This window comes from Hetaerina americana, unplaced genomic scaffold (assembly GCF_022747635.1).
Source record: "Hetaerina americana unplaced genomic scaffold, ioHetAmer1.1.p SCAF_23, whole genome shotgun sequence".
NCBI classification, from domain to species: domain Eukaryota; kingdom Metazoa; phylum Arthropoda; class Insecta; order Odonata; family Calopterygidae; genus Hetaerina; species Hetaerina americana.
This window is the reverse complement of record NW_027286797.1, coordinates 6,090,277-6,117,182: the sequence shown is the minus strand read 5'-3', so window position 1 is coordinate 6,117,182 and position 26,906 is coordinate 6,090,277. Positions and strand designations below refer to the sequence as shown.

General features: G+C 42.5%; 1 protein-coding gene across 3 annotated transcripts in view; it reads left to right on the top strand.

Annotated features, from left to right (window-relative positions):
- LOC139689417 (collagen alpha chain CG42342-like) overlaps nt 1–26,906 on the top strand; it is a 542,037-nt gene that overhangs the window by 314,987 nt on the left and 200,144 nt on the right. For all 3 annotated transcript variants that reach the window (XM_071586532.1, XM_071586531.1, XM_071586530.1), the window contains exon 2: nt 19,235–19,305. In XM_071586532.1, the coding sequence (XP_071442633.1) occupies nt 19,235–19,305 (71 nt within the window). The remainder of the gene's footprint in view (nt 1–19,234; nt 19,306–26,906) is intronic.

Sequence of the window (26,906 nt, the reverse complement as noted above, 5' to 3'; positions counted from 1 at the left end):
GTAAGATGAGGTCATGATTACGTGTTATCAATCTGAGGATTCGTTTTCAGCATCTTTCCCGTGCTAATCTTTCTATTACGTCCTAGCTCCTTGCTCTGAAATGTTTCGTTACTTCTCATATTTCTCTCTGTAATTTTTTTCTCTTTCCTTTAATTGTGGCCATCGGTAAATGATTCTGCTTCAGGATATGCCCAATTAGCTTCTCTCTTCATCTTTGATGTATCCGTAATAGGCTTCTCTCTTCACCCCCTCTCCGAGGTACCTCTTCGGGTGTTATTCCGTATATCCACTTCATCGCAGGGTGCAGAATAAACTGCAAAATGACGCTCGGATGGACCTCCTCCCGGGGTTGGCATCACACCTCGAGCCAATTCCAAGGTGTTGCATTTCGCTTCGTCGCGGCGGCACAGTCGCTGCTTGTGCTCGTGCTGATGATATCGTCGCGGATTAATGTCGCAGGTCGGAGCGGTCACATGCCACGAGGGTGGGCAATGCGGCTTGCCTTCGGCGGGAAACCCGCTCTTCTTGCTTGCCCCTACAAATTCGTGGCATGGAGCGTCGCTTCCCGGACTTCTGATACTCGGTGACGGCAAAGGCCAGCCTGACATGTCGAGGAAGCTCGAGTTCGAAGTGGAATATGAGTTCTCATGCAAGTTTTTTCTTGGATTTTGTAAAGGTCACCTTTTTCGGACTACAGTAATAGGTTACTGAGGTTTACAATGAAATCCAGCGCGGCCTCTCTTAATTTGGCGTTCAGATTCCCAGGTACCGAATCAACAGAGGGTCGAGATTGAACCTGTTCCCGGGATGGAGTTTCCCACCGCCGACTGAGGGTGATTATCGAAAGTGAATATTAATTTAAGTTTTCTATCGCCCGATGTAATTTACTTGAATTATGAGCATTTAAAATGTGAAATGCTCTCACATGCTTCATCTTGATTTTAAGTAGTAGTAGTAGTTTTGAGGGGAGGCGACCGACAGCTAAGGTCATTTGCGCCATAGGGGAAGGACAGGAAAGGACGAAGGGTGGAGAGAAACCCGGCGTCGGCATTAGCCTACTCTTTACGAAAGGCGCCAAAGGGTCCGCAGCTTAACGTCCCATCCGACGGACGGCGTACTCACTCAAAGTGCCCTCCACAAAGCACCTCAAGTAGGGATCGAGATACCTCTGAAAAATATTCAACACCGCCGGGATTTGAACCCGCGCCCTCAGGGTGGGAAGCCAGTACGTTAGCCCCCGCACCATCTCGATCCCTTGATTTTAATAGTATGCTTCTGGGACAAGTCAGGTGTAAAAAGGAAATAACTAAAAAAATAATTGTTACCATTTAACGATGAAGGGATGATCAAATTATTAATTTATCAAGTTTTATAAATATTTATGAATTTTAGAAAATATTTATCCTGAATTAATGATCATGTTTTTTTTTAATTTTTGGAGTGTTGTGTTAATAAGAAATTGATATTATAAGAGCATGGAGTCAACTTCAAATTTTATAATTTCCGGTCCAATAGTTAATTCGACTTACCTAACATGTATCTTTAATTAAATGAGTGAATAAAATGTGCTTGGGATTGCAGCATGAACATATAAAAACTTCGAGGAACTTTTATCATCCAAGATTTTCTGTTTAAGGATTTTGAAATATTTTTATTTTTTGATTCTAAGTGAAATTTCTAGAATTCCTTAAGCCAATATTTATTACAGATATTCCTTCGCATTCTTGTCAAACTATCAAATGTGAAGAGAGACTCTGGGTGTGAACATCCTGACCGTAGCCCGTAATTGTTGAATACTCATCCCTGCTATTCGTTGAATTTTCGCATCTTGGTTTGATAAACGTTTAGTTTGAATTCCAAAGATTTGTATATATGCGTTTTAAATATTTCCCGTCATCTCCAGAGAAATATATTTTACGATATTCTCATTGGCTTAATTCAGAAGCTGTTTTCTGCCTAGGGTTCTGTAATACTAATTGTCATGATTTTGCGTTCGTTTGATACAAAGTGTTTGCTAAAATCCCTATGAAAAATATGCCTTTTGCTTTTTCCAATGCTATTGATCTTGTTGCCTTGATGACAAACCTATTCCACCTGTTGAATTGTGCTTTTCCATTGAATTGAATTTTCTGTCTTATGTGCCGAGCTCTCTCTTGGTGTTCTATTTATACTCTGATGCTGATACGTATATCCCCGCTTCAATGCACACTCGTCCTCTTTCCTTACACCTGTGTGTATCATGTTGTCCGCAAATCGTAACTTCCTTTTCATTTCTCCGTGTGTTCGTACGCCGCCTCTGACCTTTCCTTAATATCCTCCCTTGCCATCTCACTGAATGCGTCAAAGATCAATGGCGATCCATACTCCCTCCTTATTACCTACCGTAGCCTTTCTGCGCTCATCGCAGCTAATCATGGCTGCCCGTACATCGTGTAGAGGGTATGAAATCCTTTTCGTTCAAGTTCATTTCAATTTTTTTAGGAAAAGCACCATCATTTTTAGTCCACATTGTCTAAAGCTTTCTAATGATCCATGAATGTAATGATCTTGTAATTAAGGTCCGTTGTTCCTACTAATATCTCTTCTCTGTGCCAATTTTGTGGGAAGTCTAAGCTTCTTAAGATAAAGAACGGATATTAGCAATTTTCCACTGGAAAAAATTTATTCTATTGCATTTATGTATTTCATCATCTTCGGGTGCTGATGACCTTAAGATGATTTAATAAAACGAAGCAATAAATCTTATCCAATGGAAATTTGCTACTCTTCGTCCTTTATTATGCGCAAATTCCACCACATCACGCCTGAAACTATTCAATTTGCTTCTTATGCTTCGTAGCTTTGACAAAATTAAAATTTGTCCTAATTAAGTAAAAGCTCATTCATCGTTTCAATTTTTCCTTAAGTTGTTTTAATAATCAACTGAATACAATTTTTCTCTGGCTCTCAGAAAGTTACTTTCAATATTTTTTTGCAATTTTTATTTTTGGTTGATGGGCGAACACAGTGTACATTCTTTTTTAAAACTAAATCTGTATTTCTTCTTTGGTACAAAGGTCGCTTAATGCGTTGTTGAGCTGCGACGGAGGCTTGAATGAGATATTTCTCCCGACGTTGTTTCCTTGATCCCTGGAGCTTTGTTTCTGCCCAATTCCTTCACTTCGTCGTCACACTAATCCTTGAGAATGTAAATTAAGCCCTCTCCCATCCTCTCGCTCTCGCTCTCCCTCTTCATCATTGACGATGTCCTCTCATTCCAGTTCTCCTGGTCGTATTTGTTTTCTGCCATTCGGGTGATTCAGAGAGGCTTTCCATCTGTTCCCTCCGTGCGCCTCTCCAATAAGAATGCCGTCGCTGCTACATTCAAGAGCGTTCATGTTTTCTTGGCGTTCCGGGAATTTAGGTACACGAATAATTTTTTATTGTAAAAGGTTTTGCTAAATGCCTTCAAACTGGCTTTTTATTCATTGTTTTCTAACTTTTCTCGCATTTCCGGCTGAATATTTTTATCCTTTGTTTTCCTTTTTCCCGCTCTCACTTAGGAATTTGGCGCTTCCCTCTCTGTTCTCTCAGTTTCTGTTTTTCTTTTATGACCCATGGGCTTCTTGTCACGGAGTCCTCGACTAACATTTTTTTCGCGGTACCCAACTTCAAGTTGCTTTCTTCGATAGATCCAACGATGACATAGTTTTCCATTCTTCATCCGGTGCTGGTCGGGCTTTTGTTCTTGATTCTAGTTATCTTCTAAATTTCCAATGCCATTATCATTATCTGCTCGAATTTAATATGAAATTTCATTGGTGCTTAATTTCTGAAACTGCTGATCCTGCCCCAGAAAAGATTTTCCATTTGTTTTGCTATTCATTTTTTGAGCTGAACATGAACTATTGGTCTATTGTCCACCTTATACTCAAGTCATTTCCGCGTGTATCTATTTGGCGAGAGATTATGAAACAGCGTATCCCAACCCCCGTTTTACACGCCCTATCCACTCTTATCTTAACGTGCTAAAAGAAAATTTGAACGATAGAGAAGTAAAATTTCATCTATTAATTACGAAAATTTCTCTTTTTCACGAAATTCTGCTTCGATAAAAACGTCACCTGCCTTTTTAAAATTACTTGGGCAGTTATCTTTGAAGGCTGTTCCATGAATGGCTTACCTTGAGGCATTTGACTCTACCGACTCGTCCTATCCCCGCCGTTTTCCAAATGATGCAGGCTTCGCGTCGCCATCACCCACCTTCCAATTCCTTTGCTCTTGTTCGAATTTTCGATTGCAGCAATACTTGGAAAACTTTTTCCCGTAATTAACAACGCCGATCTCTGCTAATGAATCATTGCGATACACCTTTTATTCATACCCAAGAAGGAAATTATAGGAGCCCCTCAATTCGAGGAAAAAAATCGGAGAGGTTATAAAATTGTCATAAATTATTTCATTCAGCTTCCGATAGTGTTAACTATAATTACCGAGAGGAAGAAGAGCCGGTTTACCATTTATTGTGTAAATATATTCGAAAAGATCCACCATCACACCGGAAACCGTGGCATACGTACACGTGCGGTTTGTCGAGGAATTTCGGGGATTTTTCATGGGATCATGGCATCTCGTAATCCCACCCGGAGCGTAACCGGGGGAGGGAGACGCTCCCTCCGACCCCAGTCTTCACCCCCCATCCGAAATGCCCGATTCCCAATGTATGCGGCCCAGGCAGAAGCACTCTTAGCCTCGGCGTGTCACTGCGGAAGAGGGATCGAGGTGTACGGCCTGGCCATGGGTGCCCTCGAGCATATTTGTGGGTTGGAGTGATGGGTGCTTGGGGGGTGTGGGAGCACTTCTCGATTTTGCATTTGGCCGGTGTGCGACGGGCCTTCATAATGTATTCCTCTCCTCCGGAGGCCACGCCTCGAAAACGGAATTTCCTGGAGTTCGGAAGCATCGGCCGCGCCTGAAAATGTCCTCGAAAGTAACAAAAATGCTTTGGAATGCTTGTGCGGGTTCAGTGTCGTGTTTTGATTTGCCTACAATTTAGCCGTGACATGTGTGCTCACGCCGAGTTCATTTCCCTCCATTTTCCTGTTCTGTATATATATTTGAAGAATCTGGCGGCAATGTTCCTAGCACCTAAATTAAGTTCATCTCCGCATTATATTTTTCTTCATTCAAAAGCTTATGATAGTAGTAAATAAAAGGTGTATCGCATTTGTTTTTTATGAAGAAGTTGATACTCGTAGAATGCTTTCTGAAAGGCCACTTTTTATTATGGCATCAAGTACTTAGCAACTTTTACTGCAATCACAGCAGTCAACCCGTTGGTGACTTAATAGCTGAGGCCAGCTCACGTTGTGTGTGGGACCAATACCGCGTTTCGCGTATCGGTGCAGAAGGCACGCTTCTCTCCCGCGCCACCTCGTGGTTGCACTGGGAAATCTGGTGCCCGAATAATCATATGGCTTGGATGAAGCTTGTGGTGCCCGGTAGCGTCACCCAAAATATATAACTCTGGTCGTCAGGTGAGTTTTCCAACGCTCTAGCCTCCTGAATACCATTCCTCAATCTGCATTAATTTTGGGCATGAATTACTGTAAAATTTGCTAATTTTGATCGGGAAAAACTGGAAGATATCCTGGAATGTTGTCCCTGGATTCTTGTAGACACTCTAGGTCCGGATCTGTCAGTGCATGAGGTGTGCCTTGGGGTTTGTAAAATCCGTCCGCGTGGTCACCAGTTGGTGCCGAGTCACCCGCCACCACTTCCACTCCCTCGGACTTGCACGGACCCGCTCGCCTTTGTTATGCCAATGTCGCGATTCCATCTTCAAAACACCTCGTCACGTCACTCCATTCCTTACTAGCAGAGGCTCCACCTAGGGTTTGCTTCTCAAAGCCACAAGTCTTCTGAAAGGAGTCTGAAAATTAAGGAAAACTTTCCAATTCGCTTGCTCTGTAATGCAGTCAATAGGTAGGTGTTTCGCCATTCATTAACATCAGTGGATTAAGCTTGTGCAAATTTTAAGAACTGGTGAATTAGCCAGTAGCCTTGAGGAAATCGTCCTCCACGACTCCATTCACTGTTTCCTCAGCACGTGCGACTCGCCCGGACATTATCTTTCATCCAGCTTCCTCCACGTCCCTGCGAAGTCCTCATTTGTTGACGTTTTGGAAGCTCGTGGTGACGTGACTCGCAGTGCGGCAACGAGCGAATGTGGACGTTCAGTTGGGAAGTCATATTGAGGGGAAGGGGTCAAGTGTCTCAAAACTCCCGAGACATTATAGTCACCTTTGGGAAGGGCGTGGCCATTTCTGAGCATCTCTCTCTGTCGGTCCACCGAAGCTAAGGAGCGTTGAGTCCGGACGGGGGCCTGCATTTGAGGTCGAGGGGGAAGGTGGGCCTCAGTCCGTGGTGCTCTTGTCCCTCGCCTGCGACCGGCAGGCAGGTCCAACATGGATCGGCGTGATCAGATCAAGATGGGTGCATGTCCAGGGCTCGTCGCGAAAGCCTCACCACAATAGAAGCATCTCCGGTCACCTTCGCCTGCCACCTCTCTTGGCTATTAATTTTCAAAATTTATTTCGCAAGGTCGAAATCTGGTTCCGCCCGTGGGCCGCGAGTCATCCGGAAAGTAGTACCCGTTACTATTCATTTGGACGTTGGAATAATTTCATAATTCGAACAAGATACACGCTCTTTCACCTCCCACATTTCTTGATTCCCTTATTTCTGAATGCATCATTCTCTCAACGTTTTAATCTATACTAATTCCTCATTCCCTAAAACCACTTGTGCCTACAGGCTCTTTCATTGTACCGGGCTCCCCTTTTAAAACCCATTTCCTTCATAACCCATCGTTAGCCCAACTTTATGTGTCCTTAGCCCTCCTCATTCCTTCAACGTCATTATTCCAGCAACTTTCTCATTCTTTCAAAATCCTCATTCCCCCTACCCCTCATTTGCGTAACCCACTCATTTTCTCAACTTCGTGGTTTTTCCTAATTCCGTACACGCCCTCTTTCATTCATCACCCTCCATTCTCTTAACCCTGCTTCACCTGGATTTCGCAATTGGCCCAGCTCTATCTTTCCTGCACACAATTCGTTGCTATGAATGAGCTGTATTTCTACAGCTGTCTCATCCGTGTTCATCCTCATTCGCGCTGCCTCATCCCTTCCCCAACTTCCTCGTGCTTTCGACCAGCCCTAGATTCAACCTAGTCCCTCCTCTCCATCTTCAAGTGCTCAGTCCTTAGTGCCTAGTCCCTCCTTCTCATCCTTTCAAGTGCTCAGTACTCTAGCCTCCCCATTCCCCACCTAGCTCTCTCCCGCATCTTCTTCGCCTCCTCCTCGCCTCCATTCCCTCCACCGTCCCATTCCTATTAACTCTTATTCCCCAATGCTATTTATTCATCCACCTCCATCCTGCGTTTCTCGAAGCGCCCATCTCTCGCTCCTCACCGCAGCCGTGATACCCGAACTCATAACCATCTATGCGTCCTGAAAGTTAAGTTTCCCAAGTTAAAAGTCAAACATGCGTTTTTAGCCCCGGGCTTTGCTCCTTACTTTGCCTCCGCTGAAGAACGACTATCATACGGGGCTGAATCCTACTTGTGCACATAATTTGGTGTACGAGAAAGAGAAAGTTTGAGGGAACATGGAGTCACGAACCTTAAGTCATTGCCTCTAAAACGATTCCGTCGTTGTGTCCAAAAAGGGCCGATGTGAGTCCAGTGGGATGAGGACTCGAATGATTGGAGCGATCGGCGTGTCGTAATATTTAAGGCTGAGGAGCGCTGGACCCTTTTACCCTTTGTGCATAGTTATTTTAATCGGTGTAACTCTTTCTGAAAGTCTATCACAAAGTCGTTGAACTTTTCACGTCTTTTCTAAGTTGGACAGCGGGACGTCATCTCTCTCAAACCCTACCGACTAGCGTCTACCTCGAGACCCTCTGACGAGAGCACGAGGCAACACGAAAATGAGTCAAAAGGTAAAAGCGTTGTCTTTGGATTTTTATGATTTATTCCATAGTACTATTTTTTCACTTTAATCCAATTTTCTAGAAGCGCCCTTAACTAAAATGAAATTTGACGAAAACGGGACAAACGAAAACTCAAACCGCAAAATTATTATAGGGTCATGCGAGTTCTGAAATCTACATTCTCCGTTCGATGACACCAGCAGAACCACGTCGATTGCTCGGCATTGGATGAGTGATTGATTTGAGTGCGGAAAACTTCGTGCTCATCATTTTTCCCCGAATCGGATGAGTTTTTATTCGCAAAGGGGAATAGAAGCAGTGAGTACAACGACGGTAGAGCCTCTTATCAACCGGGTTTAGGGAATTATTTGTTTGTGCACTGGGTTCAAAAATACCAAAGCACCAATAATTAGCTTTTCCTAAATTTATCGCATCGTATAATTTATGGACAATTTGAGGAAAATAAATAAACATTGAAATGCTGGTGAATTGCCTCTGTTGCTGACCTGCTTAGCGCGGCCGGCTGCATAGTAATTATACAATAAAGTGAGTCCACTTATGGTCAGAGAAGAAAAATGGAAGGACTTCTTGAAATCACCTCCCAAATTCATAGATATTTCTCTTTTGAAATTAATTCTTTCCCATTATAAGTTGAAAGTCCCAATAAAACATTTCTAATCTTAAGCCTACAATAAGTATGACGTGATCACTTAAATATACCCATCATTTGAATTCCATTTTTTACGCAAACACACTTTACCGAACATTTTCTTTAGAAAGGCTTTAAAAATTATTTTAAAAAACCGAGAATCGTTTATTAACTGCTATGATCTCACATTTCATGAATTGCGTTTTATGATTATATGTCAACTACTGGTTACTGGAAAGTACCCTGTCATGTACTTTCTGTTTACTCAATGGATAAAGCATCACAAAGGGGTCGGCGTTTAATAGAGAGCATGCTATAGTTTGGGGATGGAGCTAAGACTACAATGATTTAACCTTAATTGTGACTAACTGATTTTAGTGCGGTCTTTTGTCCCTGTGTTCGTTTTTGCAAGCTCGGGAAATAGCGAATATTTTGTTTTTTTCTTTCAGTCTGTCCGTATTCTCAACCGAGAAAATCATGCATCATTAACCACTCTTAGGCAACTCCATTCAATCATTAAACCGCACCATCTCCGATTGCAACCAATCGATTGGTCCGCGGCCCACCAACCAGGAATTGGAATTTCTAGACACAAGCCCGGGGGCGTTGAGGAGATGGATGACCCCTCTTATGCCTGGGAGTTTTCTCGAAGATAATCGGTGTCATCTCGAATTAAATCGAGCTCATAATTTTTTTAATCATTTTAGTGTGTTCATGAAAAATGGTTTTTAATGACATAAGCAAACCTTGAGACGAAACAAGGTGAGCCTCGCGTATTGGCGTGTTAAGTATTTGTTTCCGCGAATGTGTGCGAGCCGAGAGAATCAGCGTACATGTTCATCATCAATCCTAATATTTATTTGGCGTAGATTTTCGCTCGATCGTTACATCTTCTGATCCTTTCCATATATTTCTACTCTTTGACGTTTGCCCTTGCAGGTCCCATGCGATCAATCTCATCCGGGGTCTTCTTCAGTTCTTCCCGTTCCTCTCTCCCTCCATGTCTCTTCATTCTTTTTCTTCGGATCTCTCTCTAATTTGACTGGTTTATTTTGACCCTCTCTTCAGACTCTCTCTTAGTTATGCGATCGGTCGTCCGTTTGACCGTCAGCACTTCCCTGGGCAACCATGTATATGATATTATCACCAACATAAATAAATATGTATACATATGTACATATAAATAATAGTTCCAGTCTATTTGCTGCTGTTTGTGCCCATGCCTATCTGACATAAAAGGAACATGCTCTTATTTGTTTAAAAAAATGCTTCGCTATTTTCAGATTTGTGCTACCAGCTGGTTCGACGAAACTTTTCCTGAAATATTGTTCCCTTGCTTGATTTCGCGATTACCGCATGAGAGCGAAATACATAAAAAGGGGGGAGGCTCAAGTGGAGAGCCCGAAAAGGTGTGACAATTTACATAGAACGCCTTGTAGGTTTTGACTATATTCTTTTTTAATAATCCTTTTATTAAATACTTTTGCACGTAAGTGGCTCCTTATGTGTGGATAACTTTGTGCGGGTGCACGATCAAACTGATAGTATATGTTGGGGTGTAGTGATGGTGTATGCATGGCTGGGGACCTAATACCCCGGCCGCACGCCCTAGCAGGGGCTTGAGGGTATTATGTGGATGTAGATGGATACAGAAACTTGGCATCGGATTGACCGACAGGGAAACGCGCCGCAACGAGCGATCTGATCGCGCAGGCATCGCGCTAGTGTCACACCTAGGAAAGAAATACAAGGTCTGTCCCAAAAGTAGCGTGACTAATTTTTTCCCTTGTTGGCGGATGGGCGGGCGGAGGTTTCTCTGGCTGGGTTCGAGGGAGAAAAGTCTCAAGAAATGCTGGAGGCCGGTGGCAATTGGCTCCCAGCCTTTTCGGAGTGCGAATTGTTCGTTTTCGAAACCTCTATAACGTGACATCGTTACGCTCCGACAATAACCGGTGATTGTAAAAGCGCTGCACCATCATATTATGCTTGAAACGGGGCAAAAACGGGAAAGAGGGCCATGACATGGTCAATGCAGCTTATAGTGATAACGCAATGGGTATATCGGGTGTTTCTGACTGGCGCAAGTTGTTTCGTGGCGTTGCAGAAGATATTGAAGACGGCGAACATTTAGGACGCCCTTCTATCTCAAAAGGGCATGAGTCTTGCAAGAGTGAAGGTTTTGCTGGACAAGGATCGTAGATTAAGTTTTCTCATGGTTTGTGATGAAATTGACAACCCTAAATGTGATGAGCATCGACTTGTGATCGAAAGCATGGTCATGAGAAAGGTGTGTGGGAAGTTGGTGCCGCGAGTGCTCTCGCACGAACGAAAGACGAACGAAAGGCAACTCGCTCGCGGATCTGCCAAAAACTTCTCCACCATTCGAGTGAGGATCCAAATTTTTTAAACAATGCTCCGCCATACTTCTTCCTCTTTCCCCGCCTCAAATGCGTGCTCAAAGGACGCCACAACGCTTCGGCGGAAGCGTTACAACTAAGCACGAGGGTGCTGCTTCGAAGAGTTTTGAGTGAATGTATCAACTCCGCCAGGAACTTTATTTTGATCGATTACGTCCTACTGCTTGTGGGGCAGTCCTTGTGAGCTCAAAACAGCCCAACAAGGCCCAACATGTATTGAGTCAAGTGTATGTGCAATTACTCCCCAGGAGTTCATCGGAAGGAAGAATTTTATGCAGGGTTACAAAATAGGTGAGGGAAATTGTTTGAGAATTGCCCATATTTCAACCGACTCATATTGGGACGTGTTAGGCATGTCGACCCTTTGTACGGCCAATCGGGAAACTGCCCATGTCCCGCTGCAGCTGCCCGGCTCTGATTGGATATTTTATATCCATTATTAAAATAGAAAGAAAGACTCGTACTTTTCCACAGATTTTATTATACGGTACAACGCGTTTCACCGACTTGCGGCATCATCAGGTACAAATTTGCAAAACAGACAGAGCAAGCATATATACCCTCAGGACAGAGTGGGGGCGGGGAGGGTTGGAAGGATTTGAGGGGGGTGGGGGCTCGCAGGTGCGTTGATGGATTGTTTTGACCATTTCCAGGCTAATTTTTCGGAGAGGAGTGGGGAGGGGTATGGGAATAATTGCTCATTACAAAGTGCCGTGTTGGGGTTCACCAAGTGCCTTCTAATCTCTAATTGCTCGAGAGCGTCCATTTTTAATCATTTTGGGAGTGTGTGTAATATCTCTGGGACAAAGTCACTGCTGTGGTCGAATTCTAGTAAATTCTTGGCGAAGAGAGAGTTGTTATTCTGATTTTTGTGACACCTAGCGTGTTCCTTGACTCGTAACTTGATATTCCTGCCGGTCTGACCGACATAAACGCTGTTGCAATCCTCGCATTTCAGTTTATAAATGCCTGATTTGAGAAGGCTGTTCAAGGGGGAAATATATTTTTTCCTGATCGTGTGAAACTCGCCACTCTATGAATTCTTTATGCAATAGAGTGCATACAGGTATATAAGAGACTGGAACTTCGTTTTGCACAGGGGACTGACCAGTCTATGTGGATTTCATGTGCTTCCAGGCTTCATGCGGTGCATAACCTACCCAAAACATTGTAGGAAAAAAATCAAAAAATAACTGAAAAATATATATACATAAATTTAAAAAAAATAATCAATTAAAATGTATATATATCTATATATTTATACATATGTATATATCTATACATATGCATATATATATATATATATACACACACATATGTATATATATATATATATATATATATATATATATATATATATATATATATATATATATATATATATATATATATATATATATGCATATATATAAACAAAAAATTTAAAAAAATCAGCCCATTTACTCTTGCACCAACCCTAATAAAATACTTCCTTATCTGTACCAACCCTGCCTCAAAAGGATAGTAAATCCGAAGGAGTGGTAAATAGGTTTACTACCAACCGACGGATGGACGTTACGGTGGACCGCATGGAGAAAACACGTCAAGGTACCGTATTCCCTGGCCGTCAAAGAAAGAATTTTCCCCAAAGAATTTCTCGAAAAATCACTTGTGTCGTGGTTGGTCAATATCGGTCTCGGTTTAGTGGTAGTAGTAGCAGCTAAAGGGGAGGCGACCGACAGCTAAGGTCATTAGCGCCATGAGGAATGGATGGAAAAGAAGGGCGGAGAGAAACCGGCATGCGTCGGCATCTGAAAGGCGCCAAGGGGTCCACAGTTTAACGTCTCATTCGACGAACGGCGTAATCTATCAAAGTGCTCTCCACGAAACACCTCAAGTAGGGATCGGGATGTCACTGAAAAATATCTGCCTCTATCACCTCGGGGATTCGAACCCGGGCCTTCTGGGTGGGAAGCTAGTAGGTTAGCCACCGCATCATCCCGATCCCCATCGGTTTGGTCTGGGGGAAGCTATTGAAGGGTGTTTTCAGGGAGCACTCATAAGTACAATATCTTATGTCAAGGAAGGTGTAATCTTCCTTGCATAAAAGACTGTTGGTGATGAAATAGTGCACATCTCTGGATAAGAACAGCTTTCCATATCTCTGCGGCAAATTGCGTCACTAAAACCAACCAATTTTTCTAGCATGCGCATCGGTCGTTCATATTCTTTTCATGCCGATTAAAAGTAATATCAATCAAGAATTCTAATGACCATTGTTTACGGAATTCCCGCGTCTAGGTTTTTCAGTGTTGCTTTAACGTATTTATCGGTATATGTTATCCAAGATCCGATCTATGCCGCGATTACATTTATTCCGCCATTATATTTATTCCCATTTATTCCGCGAAAATTATGGAGCGTCTTTTATGCCGGCGTATGCATGTGGAAGAAATATGGTAATGGGCGATGCGTTTCTTGAGGACGAACACCTATTTCATGTATGATCGCTGGTCCATCCGTTATCTTGTTTTCCAAAAATTGAAATGTGTGCACATTGTATCTCCGTCGGAGAGCGGGGAGCCTGATTGGCGCACGAAGGTCGTTCCGTCGCCTGCATTTTAGTGGAGCTTCCAAAGTGCAGATCTTTGCCATCAACCCACCTCATCATCGGTGAGGAGATACCATTTGAGCGTAAATATTACCTGACGCTGAGTTCCGAGCGGCCGGCAAGGAATAGTAGGTCCCAGTGTAGGAGTTAGAGGAGGGCTTTTGGTGATTTCAAATCGCGGCCGCTTTGCATTCGGGTCGAGAAAAGACGGAGCAATGAGATAAAACAAGGATTCTGATGATGGTTGAAAGTGAAGCAGCAGAGGGGAGATGGAAGAGATGAAGGGGCGAGTGAAGAGGAGAGAGGGTGATTTTGGGAGTGTGGAAAGCGTTTTTTTAGAGGGGGGCTCCTTTATTGTTTCCGTGGAGCTCCCCGAAAATGAGTTTTAAATGTGGCGAAAACTTGGGAACCATGCGAAAAATGAATTAAAGTGATATATTATTTCGTATATTTAGAAAAAGGAAAACATAGCACTGTGATTGCCACCAGCTTAGGAGATTTCTGTAGACCTCCTTGGATTAATTCACCTTCTCCCGCTTTGTTTTTTAAGTGAGGAAATGTAACGGACAGACTGCTTGTAGAAAGTGCTTGCATTAATCCTTATAGTATAACGAAAACTCAATTTGTTCCTCTTTTAAGGACGCCAAATTAGTGCGGGTCTATTGCGGTACTTGGCGTGCCCAAGTATTCTTCGGCCTTTGTGATGGGTATGTCACAGGGGTCGTCGGCCGTAGTCGGGACTCGGGGGAAAATGGATTAAGACAAACCTTCGGCCGCATGTTATGGGCGGCGTCTCACATATTGCGACGGACTTTCGCTGCTTATTGAATGACGGCTGAGTAAGCCTCAAGAAATTCTGTGTAAACTTTCCAATGATCCTTAGTCTATCGTTTAGCATCGAGTATGCCGCTTAAAATCAATCTTGAGCCGCTCTAATAATAATGAAAATTCACGAACATTACTAATAATAGAGGGTGTTGACAGAGTACTAATGTCCTCTATAATTGTAGTGCACTGTGCAGTAAGGACGAGTAGCATTGTCGAATGAGGTAAAGTTCACTGTTTCCGGTTTAATGTGATTGAAGAAATTATTATAAAAACCATTTCTTTTTTAAATTAAATAAACGTCGTGCGTTTCGGCTTAGGGAGACATTCAGGTGCGTGGCAGTACCTGACTTATACCTGAATATGACTCTGTGATTCGCAAATCTTGTCGCTCATTTAAACATTTTTTGTGTAAATGCTCTGAAATTTGTTTAAATAACTACATTGTATGGTATATTTAATACCATCGTTGTGTAAAGCATAAAAATATATAAATTATAGTAATCTAGAATAATTTTACAAAGTAGTTACGTAGTGCTTTTAATATATGAATGATGTTCTTGCAGGCCTTCCACTATGTAACCCAGTCAGCTCTCGACGTTTCGATGGCTAACTTTCCTGTCATACTCAAAGACTTGACTTAAAGCTGCATAATATTTAAGTGAGAAATATAATTACAAGTTTATTTCGGTTTCAGCTCTCTTACGTTGAAACTGGAATGCAAGTCTTGTCGCCCTTGTTCCTTGCTCAAATGAGGAACCGTTCGGAATTTCTGTGTCTGTAGAGGGTGTAAGAAAATTATACGCGAGTGATACATTTGCAATATACCCCGCAAGCCGCCGTAAGGGCGTGTGGCGGGGGGTATTATGAGAAGTGCTAGAAAGTAGGTTATTTCACTCGGTTGAAGGGTCCCTTGTTAAGGAATGCGTATAATTTTAAGTAGAATATATTTAACCTGAAAGTTTTCAAGTTTCAGTACACCTCAAAGCATAGATATCACATGATCGCCTGTAAACGGAACTGTATGTTCTTATGAATTCCCAATTGCGTTCACTAATGCCGCATATTTGTGCCATGTGTTCTGAAATTGGCTGCTTCATCCCAGATCGGAAATGATTTGCCACCTCTCCCCTCTGGAAGATCCACCGCTCCCCCGCCCCCTGACGCCATCGTGGACGGTGGCACCCTCGGCGTCGGAGGAAGGAAATGCTCCGGCTCGCCTTTTGGGCGGCGCCAATTCGGCAGGGAGCGTGTTAGGTGATGCATAGTAGTCGACCAAATACCGCAATTAACAGCCTCGGATTAGGGAAGCACTCAATGAAAAAGCATATCCCTGGAGCATTTGTCTCAGAGAGACTGGAGGTCAAGGGTAGTGGCAACAGCTGAGAATAGCGCGGAAAAGCACCGGAAATGTGGTGCTGTAGGAGAAGGCTATGGAGCAGGCGGTGCCGTAAGGCGCTGTAATGAAGAGAAGGGACGAAATTACTTATGAAACTGATATGAGGTCATACGTAGCGAAGGGTGATGGCTGGCTGCATGCCTTTAATATGATTGAACAGACTCGCGATTGCGAAATTGTAAAATATTTATTCGTCTCTGCATTGCCGGGTTCTCCATCCGCGTTGGTTGTCTTTTGACCTTTGACCTGAAGGCACTGGCAGGATGGCCAGCGACACTGTCGTCACCAAAAGACGATCTACGCGAATAGAGAACCAGGAAATGCCCAGAGAAGCAATCCAACGCCACGGTAACCTTCGTACGAATTTTATAAAATATTTTTAATAAGAATTTTAAAAAATAATAAATTTTATAAAATATACATCGACTGTGAGAGGAGACTATTTTGTTTCCTTATTTCAAGCAGGGAAGGTATCTGGTCCCCTTACCCTGGTGCGTGAATTTCACGCGTGGGTGGCCTAGTTATTGGGTTAACCTCAAGTATCAAACCCACCTTCGGGTCGTCAGCATTCATGGTCATCATGTAAGTGGGTGGCATGTAAACTTTCCGCCTCTAACATGAAGACCGCGGCGCCCTTCAGCAAAAGTTAGGGAATGTGTTTGCGCGTGTGTCAAGAGGTGAAATAAAAGACGAGTTGGTCGCTGTGTACGGGGACTACGCAGCATCACTTGCGACCGCGAAATTTTGGGTGACTGAATTTAAACGTGACCGAGCAGCTTGTCTGGTGATGAGCGTTTGGGAAGGGTGAAAAATATGCGAAAACCACCGATAACATGGAAAAGTGTCACCAAATGATCCTGGATGACCGACCATCGAATTATGGTTAGAGGGATAGGAGAGGTTAGAGAGATATCGAAGGACATGTGTATCGTATGTTGACTGAACAATTGGACATGCAGAAGCTATCCGCGTGTTGGGTACATTGTTTGCTCACCTTGGACCAAAAATGAATTCAAGTGAGCATTTCCAAGGCTCTGTTGGAGCAGTTGAAGTGAAGTGAGTCAGATTATTTGCATCGAATCATAACTTTGGATGGATGTTGGATCTTGTTGACTACTTCTGAGATGGGAGAACAGTCAAAAGAGTGGTGTGCTAAGGGTTGAACTGCTCCGGATAAAGCGAATACTGTTCCATCGGCCGGGAAGGTGATGGCGACTGTTTTTTGAAATAATCACGGAATCGTATTAATATATTATCTTCAAAAAGGTAAAACAATAACGGGCGAGTATTACAAATCATTACTTGATAAGCTGAAGGTAGAAATTCCAAACCCGCGAACGAATTTGAAGGAGGAAGTGATTTTCCATCAGGTCAACACACCTGCTCACACTTCGGCTGTCGCCACGGCTCAAATTCATGAATTTCACTTCAAATTCGTGGACCACTCACTGTACTTATCAGATCTGCCCCCCAACGACTTTTTTCTTTTTTCATCGGACGAAGAGGTTATCGCGTGCGTAAACACCTAATCTGCGGAGAAGGACATCATCTACTATTTGCATGGGTTGAAGCACGCAAAAACAAATGGAAAGTGGTACTTTTTTTCAATATTTCGCTATCACACGCACATATTCTACTTTTTATCGCCCAGATTACTTTAAAATTTTACCAAGTACCTCCCCAAGTTATTTTTTCAACCGTATAGTTATTTTTATTCTTAAAAGTAATTATAATGCGTGACTTACATGTTGCTTTATCCCAAGGCCAGACCCATTCTTGCACAGAACCCACAGTTTAGCACTTTTTTGTCTTTCTTCAGTAGAAGGAGATTTGAAATAAATATACTACCTTGATCAAAAAGTTCCCGGAATAACCACCGTGTGCCGCTCCCATCGTTCCGATTTGAGTTCTGTTTTTTTTTGTTAAATTGGTACATCTGTTGTTGATATTCCCTTTAAATCTTAGTGTCATAACTTGACATTTGCAAAAGTTACGGTCGGTTTTCGGTATGTCCATCAGTGCTTCCTGCGATTTTTCCATTACTTCCTCTCGGCTGCTAAAACGCGTTCCCTGTAATGGTTTTTTAACTCGATTGAACAGAAAGAAGTCACAGGGAGCCAAATCAGGTGAATTCGGTGGCTGTTGGATGGTATTTGTTGCATTTTTCGTCAAAAAATTACGAATAATGATAGCACTGTGCGACGGTGCGTTATCATGGTGCAAAATCCACGAGTTTTCTGCCCACATTTCTGGTCTCTTTGGTGGAGTAGGACATTTTTTTGCGAAACTGTGTCAAGGTATTTGGTTTTATGCACTCTGTGTGAGAAACGTTTGGTACACATGTAGTTGCTAGTTTCCACTTAGGGAATTCAATTAGGGTGCTTGTCAAAGTGGGCTGGGGCGTGATATAAGGGTGTTTTCAGGATCATATTGCTCGCGCTGTTCATGACAGAATTAGCCTCCGGAGCATGGTTTGTGATCACGCATCTTGCGACTCAGAACCAGTGATCCGTGGGAGAACCAGGGATCGCGTTATGGTGGTTTCGGTTGCGAGAAAGATTTAATATCGGCAAAAGCGTTTTCGTAATCCCGCTCGCGCACGTTGTAAAGCCCGTGACATGACGACGAGCGGGCCAGCGGTGCAACGAGCAAACTTCAAAGTGAGGGGAATCGGTCGGGCGTGCGCGATGATGTGGCGTGCCTGGGCACAGTGAACATGAATTTGGACACCACTGCTTTGTAGAGGTGGTGGTGACATGGGCCGCGCGGTGGGAAGATAATGTCAATATATAATTTTACATCCGATAAGCTCTATGACAATTTATATTAGAAAGCGTAGTGTGGAGAGACAATTTCTGCGTCGTACTCTACGTCGATGAAGAACATAGATTATAAATTAGATTTTCGATATGGTATGAGCCAAATTCTTATTTTTTTCAAATATAATTTTTCAAACGCGCCCCCCCTCCCGTGGTCGCTAATGGAGAACGCTTTAATTATTACAAGTCAGAAAATGGCTTGTTTATGTAGGAGCGATGAACTTACCCTTTTATTAATTAAATCCGCTGTGCCCTACCCTTGCATGCTCCCTTCACATCTGTCGCATTTATGCGTTGTTTCGCTGTCGCTCTTCTGTTCCCGGGACCGCTAATGCTCCTCCTCTTCGTGTGGAGTATCCCGTCGGCCACATTCAACCGTGACTTCGACCCTTCCTCTCAAAACTCAGGCATGAAAAATTGTGGCGTTGATTTTTTCACTCTTCAAAAACTTCATTTTGGTGGTTTATATTTTGTATTCGGGGAAAATTTGGCTGTTTAAGATTGTTTGACTAACAAATGCTTGCTCGTGCTCATTTCTTATTGTTTCTCTTGTTTCAGGTCCCCCTGGTCCCCCCGGCAAAAGAGGAAAGAGGGGTAAAAAGGGCGACGTTGGAGATTCCGGCGCTGCTGTAAGTGTCCACATCCCTCGTACTTACTTTCGTCGCGAGGGAGTACATCTCGTTGATTTGAAATAACTGAACTGTTGATAACGTATAATGCAAAACTTACTAATCACGATGGATCCTTAATCTGCAATTGGTCGATAACAAAATCAAACGAAAAGCGGTTTAAATTGGCAAAGGGCCTTCGATATTCGTCTCTTTGAGCTGCCTCTCGGGCAAACGCGAATGGTATTCCGTCTCTCGGGATGCACCTAGAAATTGGCGGTGGGAGAAATAAATAACTTTGAGCTTTTAAGTCGGTTTCAGTGTGGTGGAGTCAAAGGATCGCAATGTTACTTAGAAGAGAGTGGCTACGTTTTGAAGGAGGGACACCGCCATGAGTCTAGACGCCACTCCATGCAACAATTGTAGCGGTAGATTCACAGTCTAATGGTCGGTAGCTTGTATTTTCCAAGTAATTTCTTGATTTCCTCAGACTTGGGATTTGGGCAAAGTACCGTGTAACTTCGTGCTAAATGTCTTTATATACACTTCTCGTAAATTCTAATTCAGTGTATTTGGGCAAGTAAAAATAAAACTAGTTTTCTTCACTAATTTACGTATTAGCATATTATTTTGGTTGATTTTAATTCTTTTCTTCCATGGGATATGTTAAATATCACCAAAAATCCGTATCAGGACATAGCTATTGAAAAAACACGAAGGAAAGGTACGCCCATGCAATCTCAACAGCTTCGTGTCTCCACTGTGGTCTACAGATAATTACCAATCAATCCATTGTGGTCCAAATCATTACCACGAAATACTGGACCATACTTCCATACTTCTGTCGCTCAGAGACTTGTAGTCTAGGGCAAAAACCTGGCGTAGCTAGTAAAATGCAGTGGATTCAAATAGAGCGACATCGTACCGAATGGTCGTCATTTCTACATCAATCGAAAAAACACGAAAAAAATAACGGTGGAGATGCATTTAAGAAAGCCGTATAAGGATTAGTCTTCAACGAACGAACGTTTGCGACTGTTTGAATGAAAACATTGAGGGATGTTCTGAGTATACACTAGTTAGGCCTCGATTGATTTGGACCAGGCACAGGATTTTTAATAGTGATATCCTTACAGAGGATTGCAAAATACGAATGGAAAACTGCCCTATTCCGGCATTCCAGGAATTGCTATACCTGAAAGCAAAGAGCTTTTCACCGTCATGGGAAGACCTCAGCTCGGAGCCACTAGAGATTCGTAGGCTACATTTACTGCTTTAGGTATTACAGTATGTAATACTTGGAGTAGTAACTTTGGCCTTGTATATTCGTGAAAAAGGCCACCTCGATGAAATATGAGAAATGTACTTTGACGCGGTCAGATTCAGATATTCTTCCTTCCTTTGCACAATTCGCGATCAAGGCTCCACATAGGTTGCATAAGGAGCGGGGCTCGGAAAACGTTTTGTGCTCGTATGTAATCCTAATTCAGAGGACTTGACATTCGCCTGAACTTACTAAATTACGGTGTCTTAATACCTCCCTTCACATTTCTCCGCAGTGCCTCGCGGGTTATGCAGTCGTAGTGCATATGTTTTTAAGCAAACGAATAATTGCAATTAGTACGATTTAAATTCTTCCACCAAGGGAATAATTGAGTGACTACTTTCAATTTTGTTAATGTCGTCTCTGATTTGATGTGTAGTTTTGGAAGTTATCGCGAGGAAGATATCGAACTAATTTTTATAAGTCTTTTTAGTGCGTAAAGTTTAAATGTTCGTCGTTCTAGAGTTATCGAAGTCATAAAGGAATTAGCAGCGACAGCGAGAATTAGCGAGTATAAATAGCTATGTTTACCACTGAATGATGAGACTAGTGAATGGAGAAGGAAATAACTCATCACGGAATGGTTCTCGTTCTCATTAGGTACGTTGAAAATCAGCTTTAAAATCCCGGCTTTTCATTAAATCGGCGGATGATTATTACCAGGAAAGGTCTTGAAAATTGCCTAATTTTATTCTCGGGGGCACGGACGCCGGTCGATATTTTCCTTGGCACAGGCTAAGCGTAAGTAGAGCAATTTTGGTATTCTGTTAAAATGTCGGGAATGGAGAGTACGGGATCTTCACGTCACGACGACAGTCGTCAGTTCATATGTGGGCTTGAATAAATATTTTGTCGAGGAAGAAATCTGTTCTTGTATTTTAGGGACGAGTGATAGGGGACGATTGGTCCCGAAATGCTGGCCACCGTGTGGAGTATTGTGGCCAGTCGTACACATTGGTTACAACCCCCCCCCCCCCCACAGAAAAAAGGCGCTGAAAATGCAGCCTCGGTGAGCTAATCCTTGAGCGATGGCGAGCTCGAACGTTATTTGCCGCTTGGCATTTTGGGAGCCTAATCTGATGAATTTCTTTCTTTCGTATGATGAATTCTTCTCGAAATCAATATATGTCTAACGGAGGCAGTCATTCAAAACCTCGCGGAAGGTGATAATAGAAATACGAGAATCGTATTTCGGATACTATTCTCAGGAGAGTTTTCTTTAAATCTTCTATTTGTGTCAATCGTCCAATCAGTAGCTCAAATGCTATCGTTTTAGGAATGTGGTTTGAGGAAAAGTTGTATGCACAATCTTGTCGTCAGTCGTAGGCTTCGTTGGACCCTTCCAGAATGTCAAGTCGTTTCTCCCCCAGCCTCGCCGGCCCAACTCTCTCTCGATACAGGTGGAGTAAGGAGTAATTTTCTCCACATTCTACCGTTATTTGTCGGCTACTCTTCTGTCACATGAATCACTCAAATTTTCCTAGATAATTTAGTCCTTGAACATTCTTTTCCAATGCGGTTAATTGTTGAACTTCTACGGCATTAGTCGGCAAAGATGCCCGCCATAGGCTTATTTTTTCAAAGGCCACTTGAGCTATCTCGTTGTGAAATTGGTGTCGCGTTACCTTTTCGGGTGTTGCTCAGATGCTATCGCTGTTCTTTAGTACAAGCCTTTCAAGTCCGCTTTTCCCCTAAATGGTAGACATTTCGGGATTCTTTGGCGTGTGTTCGTCATGAAGACTTACAAAGGATATCCCCATTTAACTTCTAGTTTTGGATTGCTAGGGAAGCAGTTGGAAAGTCCCTCTTCGGAAAACGTTGGCAATCATTTGGAAATCGATATGTTAACTATTGATTTGTCTTTGAATTCTCGAAATACTGTGTCGCGTTGGGACTGACCGCCAGTATGCCTTCACACCGCAGCATTGGGTTTTCGTTGTAGGTGCGCATTCTCATGGGGGCGTGTCACGGATTGGCCGTGGGGGGAGCTCATGGTTGGCCGGCCATTGGTTCTCGCCAATTCGTATTCCGAGTCTTGAGGTCGTATCCGTGAGCGGACGGTGTATGGAGACTATCGTTCGATTTTTTTATGCGAGAAAGTCAGGGAAACATGATAAGGTCGCTTAATAGGGGTGAATCATGGAAGCATAATTTTTTCTATCATAAATTTCCATAGCTAATTATTGCGGTGCCTAGCGTAGATTTGCCTGTGATGGCGAATAGTGTTGGGGAAGAACAAATGTTTTTTTAAATAGACGCACAAAGTGTCTCGTGTGTTTTTTCTTGATGGCCTATTGGATAGATTGCAGCGGCGTGGGGTCTTGATGATAGCTGGATATTTTTTTAGATAGATATTTCAGTACCCTACAAGCCACCGCTAGGGTGTGTGGCAAAAAAGGGTGAATACGCACCGGACTAATTTAGACCCGATTATTTTTATCCCTTCCGCAGTCGGACATTGTTATTCTGATCCCTTATCGTTTATGGAAAAAATGACATCTTAAATCTATCTGTTATACACTTGATCTCTCTAATTTTATTGTCATGATCCCACCTACCGTAGTACGATGGGGTTTTTCATTATTTGCATCATATTAATTATGCATTTTAAACATCCCTGCTAAAGACACATCCTTCCAATACTGTCGGAGGGTGAAGTTAATTTGAGAGCGTTAGTAAAAAAGGCCTTAGGTCAAGTTTCATCGGCAGAAATCCTGTTCCTGACTGCCTATCATTTCCTGATGTGCATGGTGTTCGCGTTTGGCGAACAAAAGTAAACCAGAGACAGCGAAGTGAAGAAAAGTGAAATGAACAGTGAAGGACACAAATCGTGAAGATGATGACTGTAAAATTGCTCATCAAACCATTTATCGACGAACGTAGGTTATAGTAATGACTCATTGTCAGTAATAATTACTTCAGTTATGCTTGTCAGTTTAGTTATTGAGTATTTGCTCGTACTTAAGTCGGTGAAGCTTGCCTTCGAGAGTTGAGAAACACTTGCAGTAGTGTGGAGATTCTCTCATCCGAATTTTTCCATTCGCGTTTCTTTTTGTAACAATTTTTCAAAAAATTACAGAACCTTCTTTGGAACCAATCAAACTCCCTGTCAAACTCATCTTCCCATGAAGCACAGATATCCATAGCGGATGCGGGCAGAGTAATTTCAGTGGACGCCTTTCGTTGGCTTGAATCATTCGAAACAACAGTGCGAGCAGCTGAGGTGATACTGGTCGCTTGATCGTGGAGGACGAGACGCCTCCATAACCTCTGCTTCTTAAGAAAGCACAATCAAGTAGAGGGTTTGGACATAGTCTCCACTCCGATGCCAAATGCTGTGGAGATAACATAACTCAGCCGTCCTTTAAGCGTGAAAGTATCACCCAATGACTTCCGTTGAGTGTGCAATCAAATCATACTCAAGGGTTTCCCATGTTTGAATGACTTCGCGTGGAGGTACGGTGAAATAGCGCCCTTGGATAAAGCTGTCAAATGTTCCTTTCCGTCGTTTTACATGCATGAAAAGCAGTGAATATTTAAAGAAAAACTTTGAAATGACTGAACTCAGATATCGTTGCGAACCCTATGAATTATAACAAAGAAGCTAAATGTTTCATGCAAATTCGACATATTTTCAAGCATGCGGTTTGAGCGTAACTTACATTTAAATACGCTGGTCAAAAAAGTAACTCCGGTACTAATTCCCATTCCCATACCGAATTATTTTTATGTATCCATTTTATTTTCTTGATAAAATCACGCGAAATATGAGATAATTTATGTTTAATTTTCCTGAGTGAAAGTGATCATTAAAACTTTAGGTGATGCAGGGAAGATATTGTAAAAATACAATGACTGTTCGGCCCAGAGATGGCGCGAATTCAGTTCTTTTCTTCCGCCTTCGGAAGTTTTAGCGCCGTGTAACAAAAACACTAATATGTTTATGAAGAATATTATCGACATATCTGTTGTCTTCTTTCATAAAAGATTTAAGTTTACTGATTTTTCTAATGTAAAATTCAGGTACAGTCGTATTGTCATCATCTGTCATCAATCCAAATATTGGTTTGACGAAGTTCTCAACTTATGTTGGCTCACCTGAGCACCAGTCGGAGCACCTGGGCTTGTGACTCAAGTATAAAAACAAAAACCAAGACCCTGACGACGTCCCTGGAAAAGGCCAAATATATGTTAAAATTTTATGGAAAGGTTTTTACGACCAATGACCCGGGGGCGGAAAAAGCTGAAATTAAACAAAAAACGAAAATGACGTCGGGTCACCGGAGGGGCAACTAATGATCACACTAGAAGATGTTGTTGAAGAAATAGCCAAACTCCCAAATAAGAAATCCCCGGGAGAGGACAACATCACGAATGAAATAATAAAAAGCCGGAAGCGGCCGGCCAATATTTAGTTAAAATTTTTAACGCGTCATTCGCCCTTTGATACTATCCGGAAAGTTGGAAGGAGGCTTTAATCAAATGTATACCCAAAAAAGGGGGGAAACACTTAAAGAGGAAAATCTGAGACCAATATCCCTCCTCTCAAACTTGGGTAAGCTCTTCGTAAGGGTTGTAGCACCGCACATCAAGAGATATGCGGAGCTAAAGGAAGTCATGCCGCAAGAACAGTTCGGACTCCGCCAGGGATACTCAACCGAGCAACAGATTCATAGAGTTACCGACTTTATAAGTGATGCTTATAATAAAAAAGAAAAAACCATTGGAATCTTCCTTGACCTGTCTAAGGCTTTTGACAAGGGACATGGGGGCCTAATTCAAAAGATGGAGTCGTGGAATTTCCCTAGATGGATGACAAATTGGACAAATTCTTACTTAGACGGAAGGACATATAAAGTTAAATGGGGAGAAGAAATAAGTGACAGTACAACTGCAAAAGCTGGTGTCCCACAAGGATCCATATTAGGCCCACTGCTATTTAACATTTAGACAGCCAACTTCCCAATGCATAGAAATGACTGGCGAAGTATAACTGCCCTCTACGCTGACGATGCCGCAATCCTGGTAAAAGGGAAAAATATCAACTCAGCCAAAGAAAGAGCACAAGACGCATTGGACGAGATAACATCATGGTACAGAAAATGGAAATTGCAGATAAACACAAAAAAACCAAAGAAATACTGTTCGCTCACCCAAAATCTACTAAAATATCTTGCGAATGTATCAGGATTGGACAACAACCTATTGAATGGAGTAAAAGCATCAAATATTTAGGAGTGGACATAGATGACAGATTGAACTTCAAATACATATTAAACAGATACGAGATAAGGCGGCCGCTATAAGGTTGCAATTGGCACCGATTCTCAGACAAAACGTCACCCCTCAAGACATAAAAATACTAATATACTCGACAGTAATGAGTCCAGTATTGACCTACGCAGCACCTACGTGGATGGGACTAGTCAGTAGATCCCTGATGGATAAATTAAGTAGTACAGAAAGGAAGACGCTGAGGCTGGCGTTTGGTCTCCCCCCCGGGAAGAAAACGAGATGGTATTCCAAAAAACAAACATAGAAAAACTTTCAGACTTATTAGTGACAAAGAGTAAAATATACTTTGATAAATTAAAAGAAAACACTAATGGGGCTATGATATACACCAAACAAAATAAAATAGGCCCTATGACAAATATTAGAAACCAAATAATGCTACAATCCTAAACAATACGAAAAAAATAACTGAATAATTAAAATGAGCGAAATACAACGGCGCTGGTGGTGCTCCAGGAAGATATTGGAGCTTAATATATTGTGAAATAAGAGCATAAGCCCAACTAGGCGACCTCTGAAAAATCAAGCCGCTTGAAAAAACGGCAAGGCATATCGTCGTCGTAGGGCTTGCATTTCCATATTTGATGTAGTGGAAAGAATTCATGACGATGCATAAAATATTTCACTTTAACGCAAAATAAAAGAATTCATTGCGTCTTGTGATCCGACCTGTACCTGGTGATGACTCATTGCATCGAAACACGCGCCATAGCACATATGTATATTAAAAGGAAAAGTGCAGTAATTCCGATTCTACGTGAGCCTCTTCAGGCATGCATGTTTCTTTTTTTGACGCCAGTCATAATTCGTTCCAAGGATTACATCCGGGGTCTCTCCCTTACCCGCCGTTCATTTTACCCTCGACTTATGCCTGCCTCCAAGGGGCCGCCGTGACTCGAAATTCGATGATATTATCCCTTCTTCCCATCAGAGAATTCCTTAGGCTCCTTTCATCTCCTCCTCTTCATAGAGCCTACCCATTTGTGATTCGGTCGGCCCATCG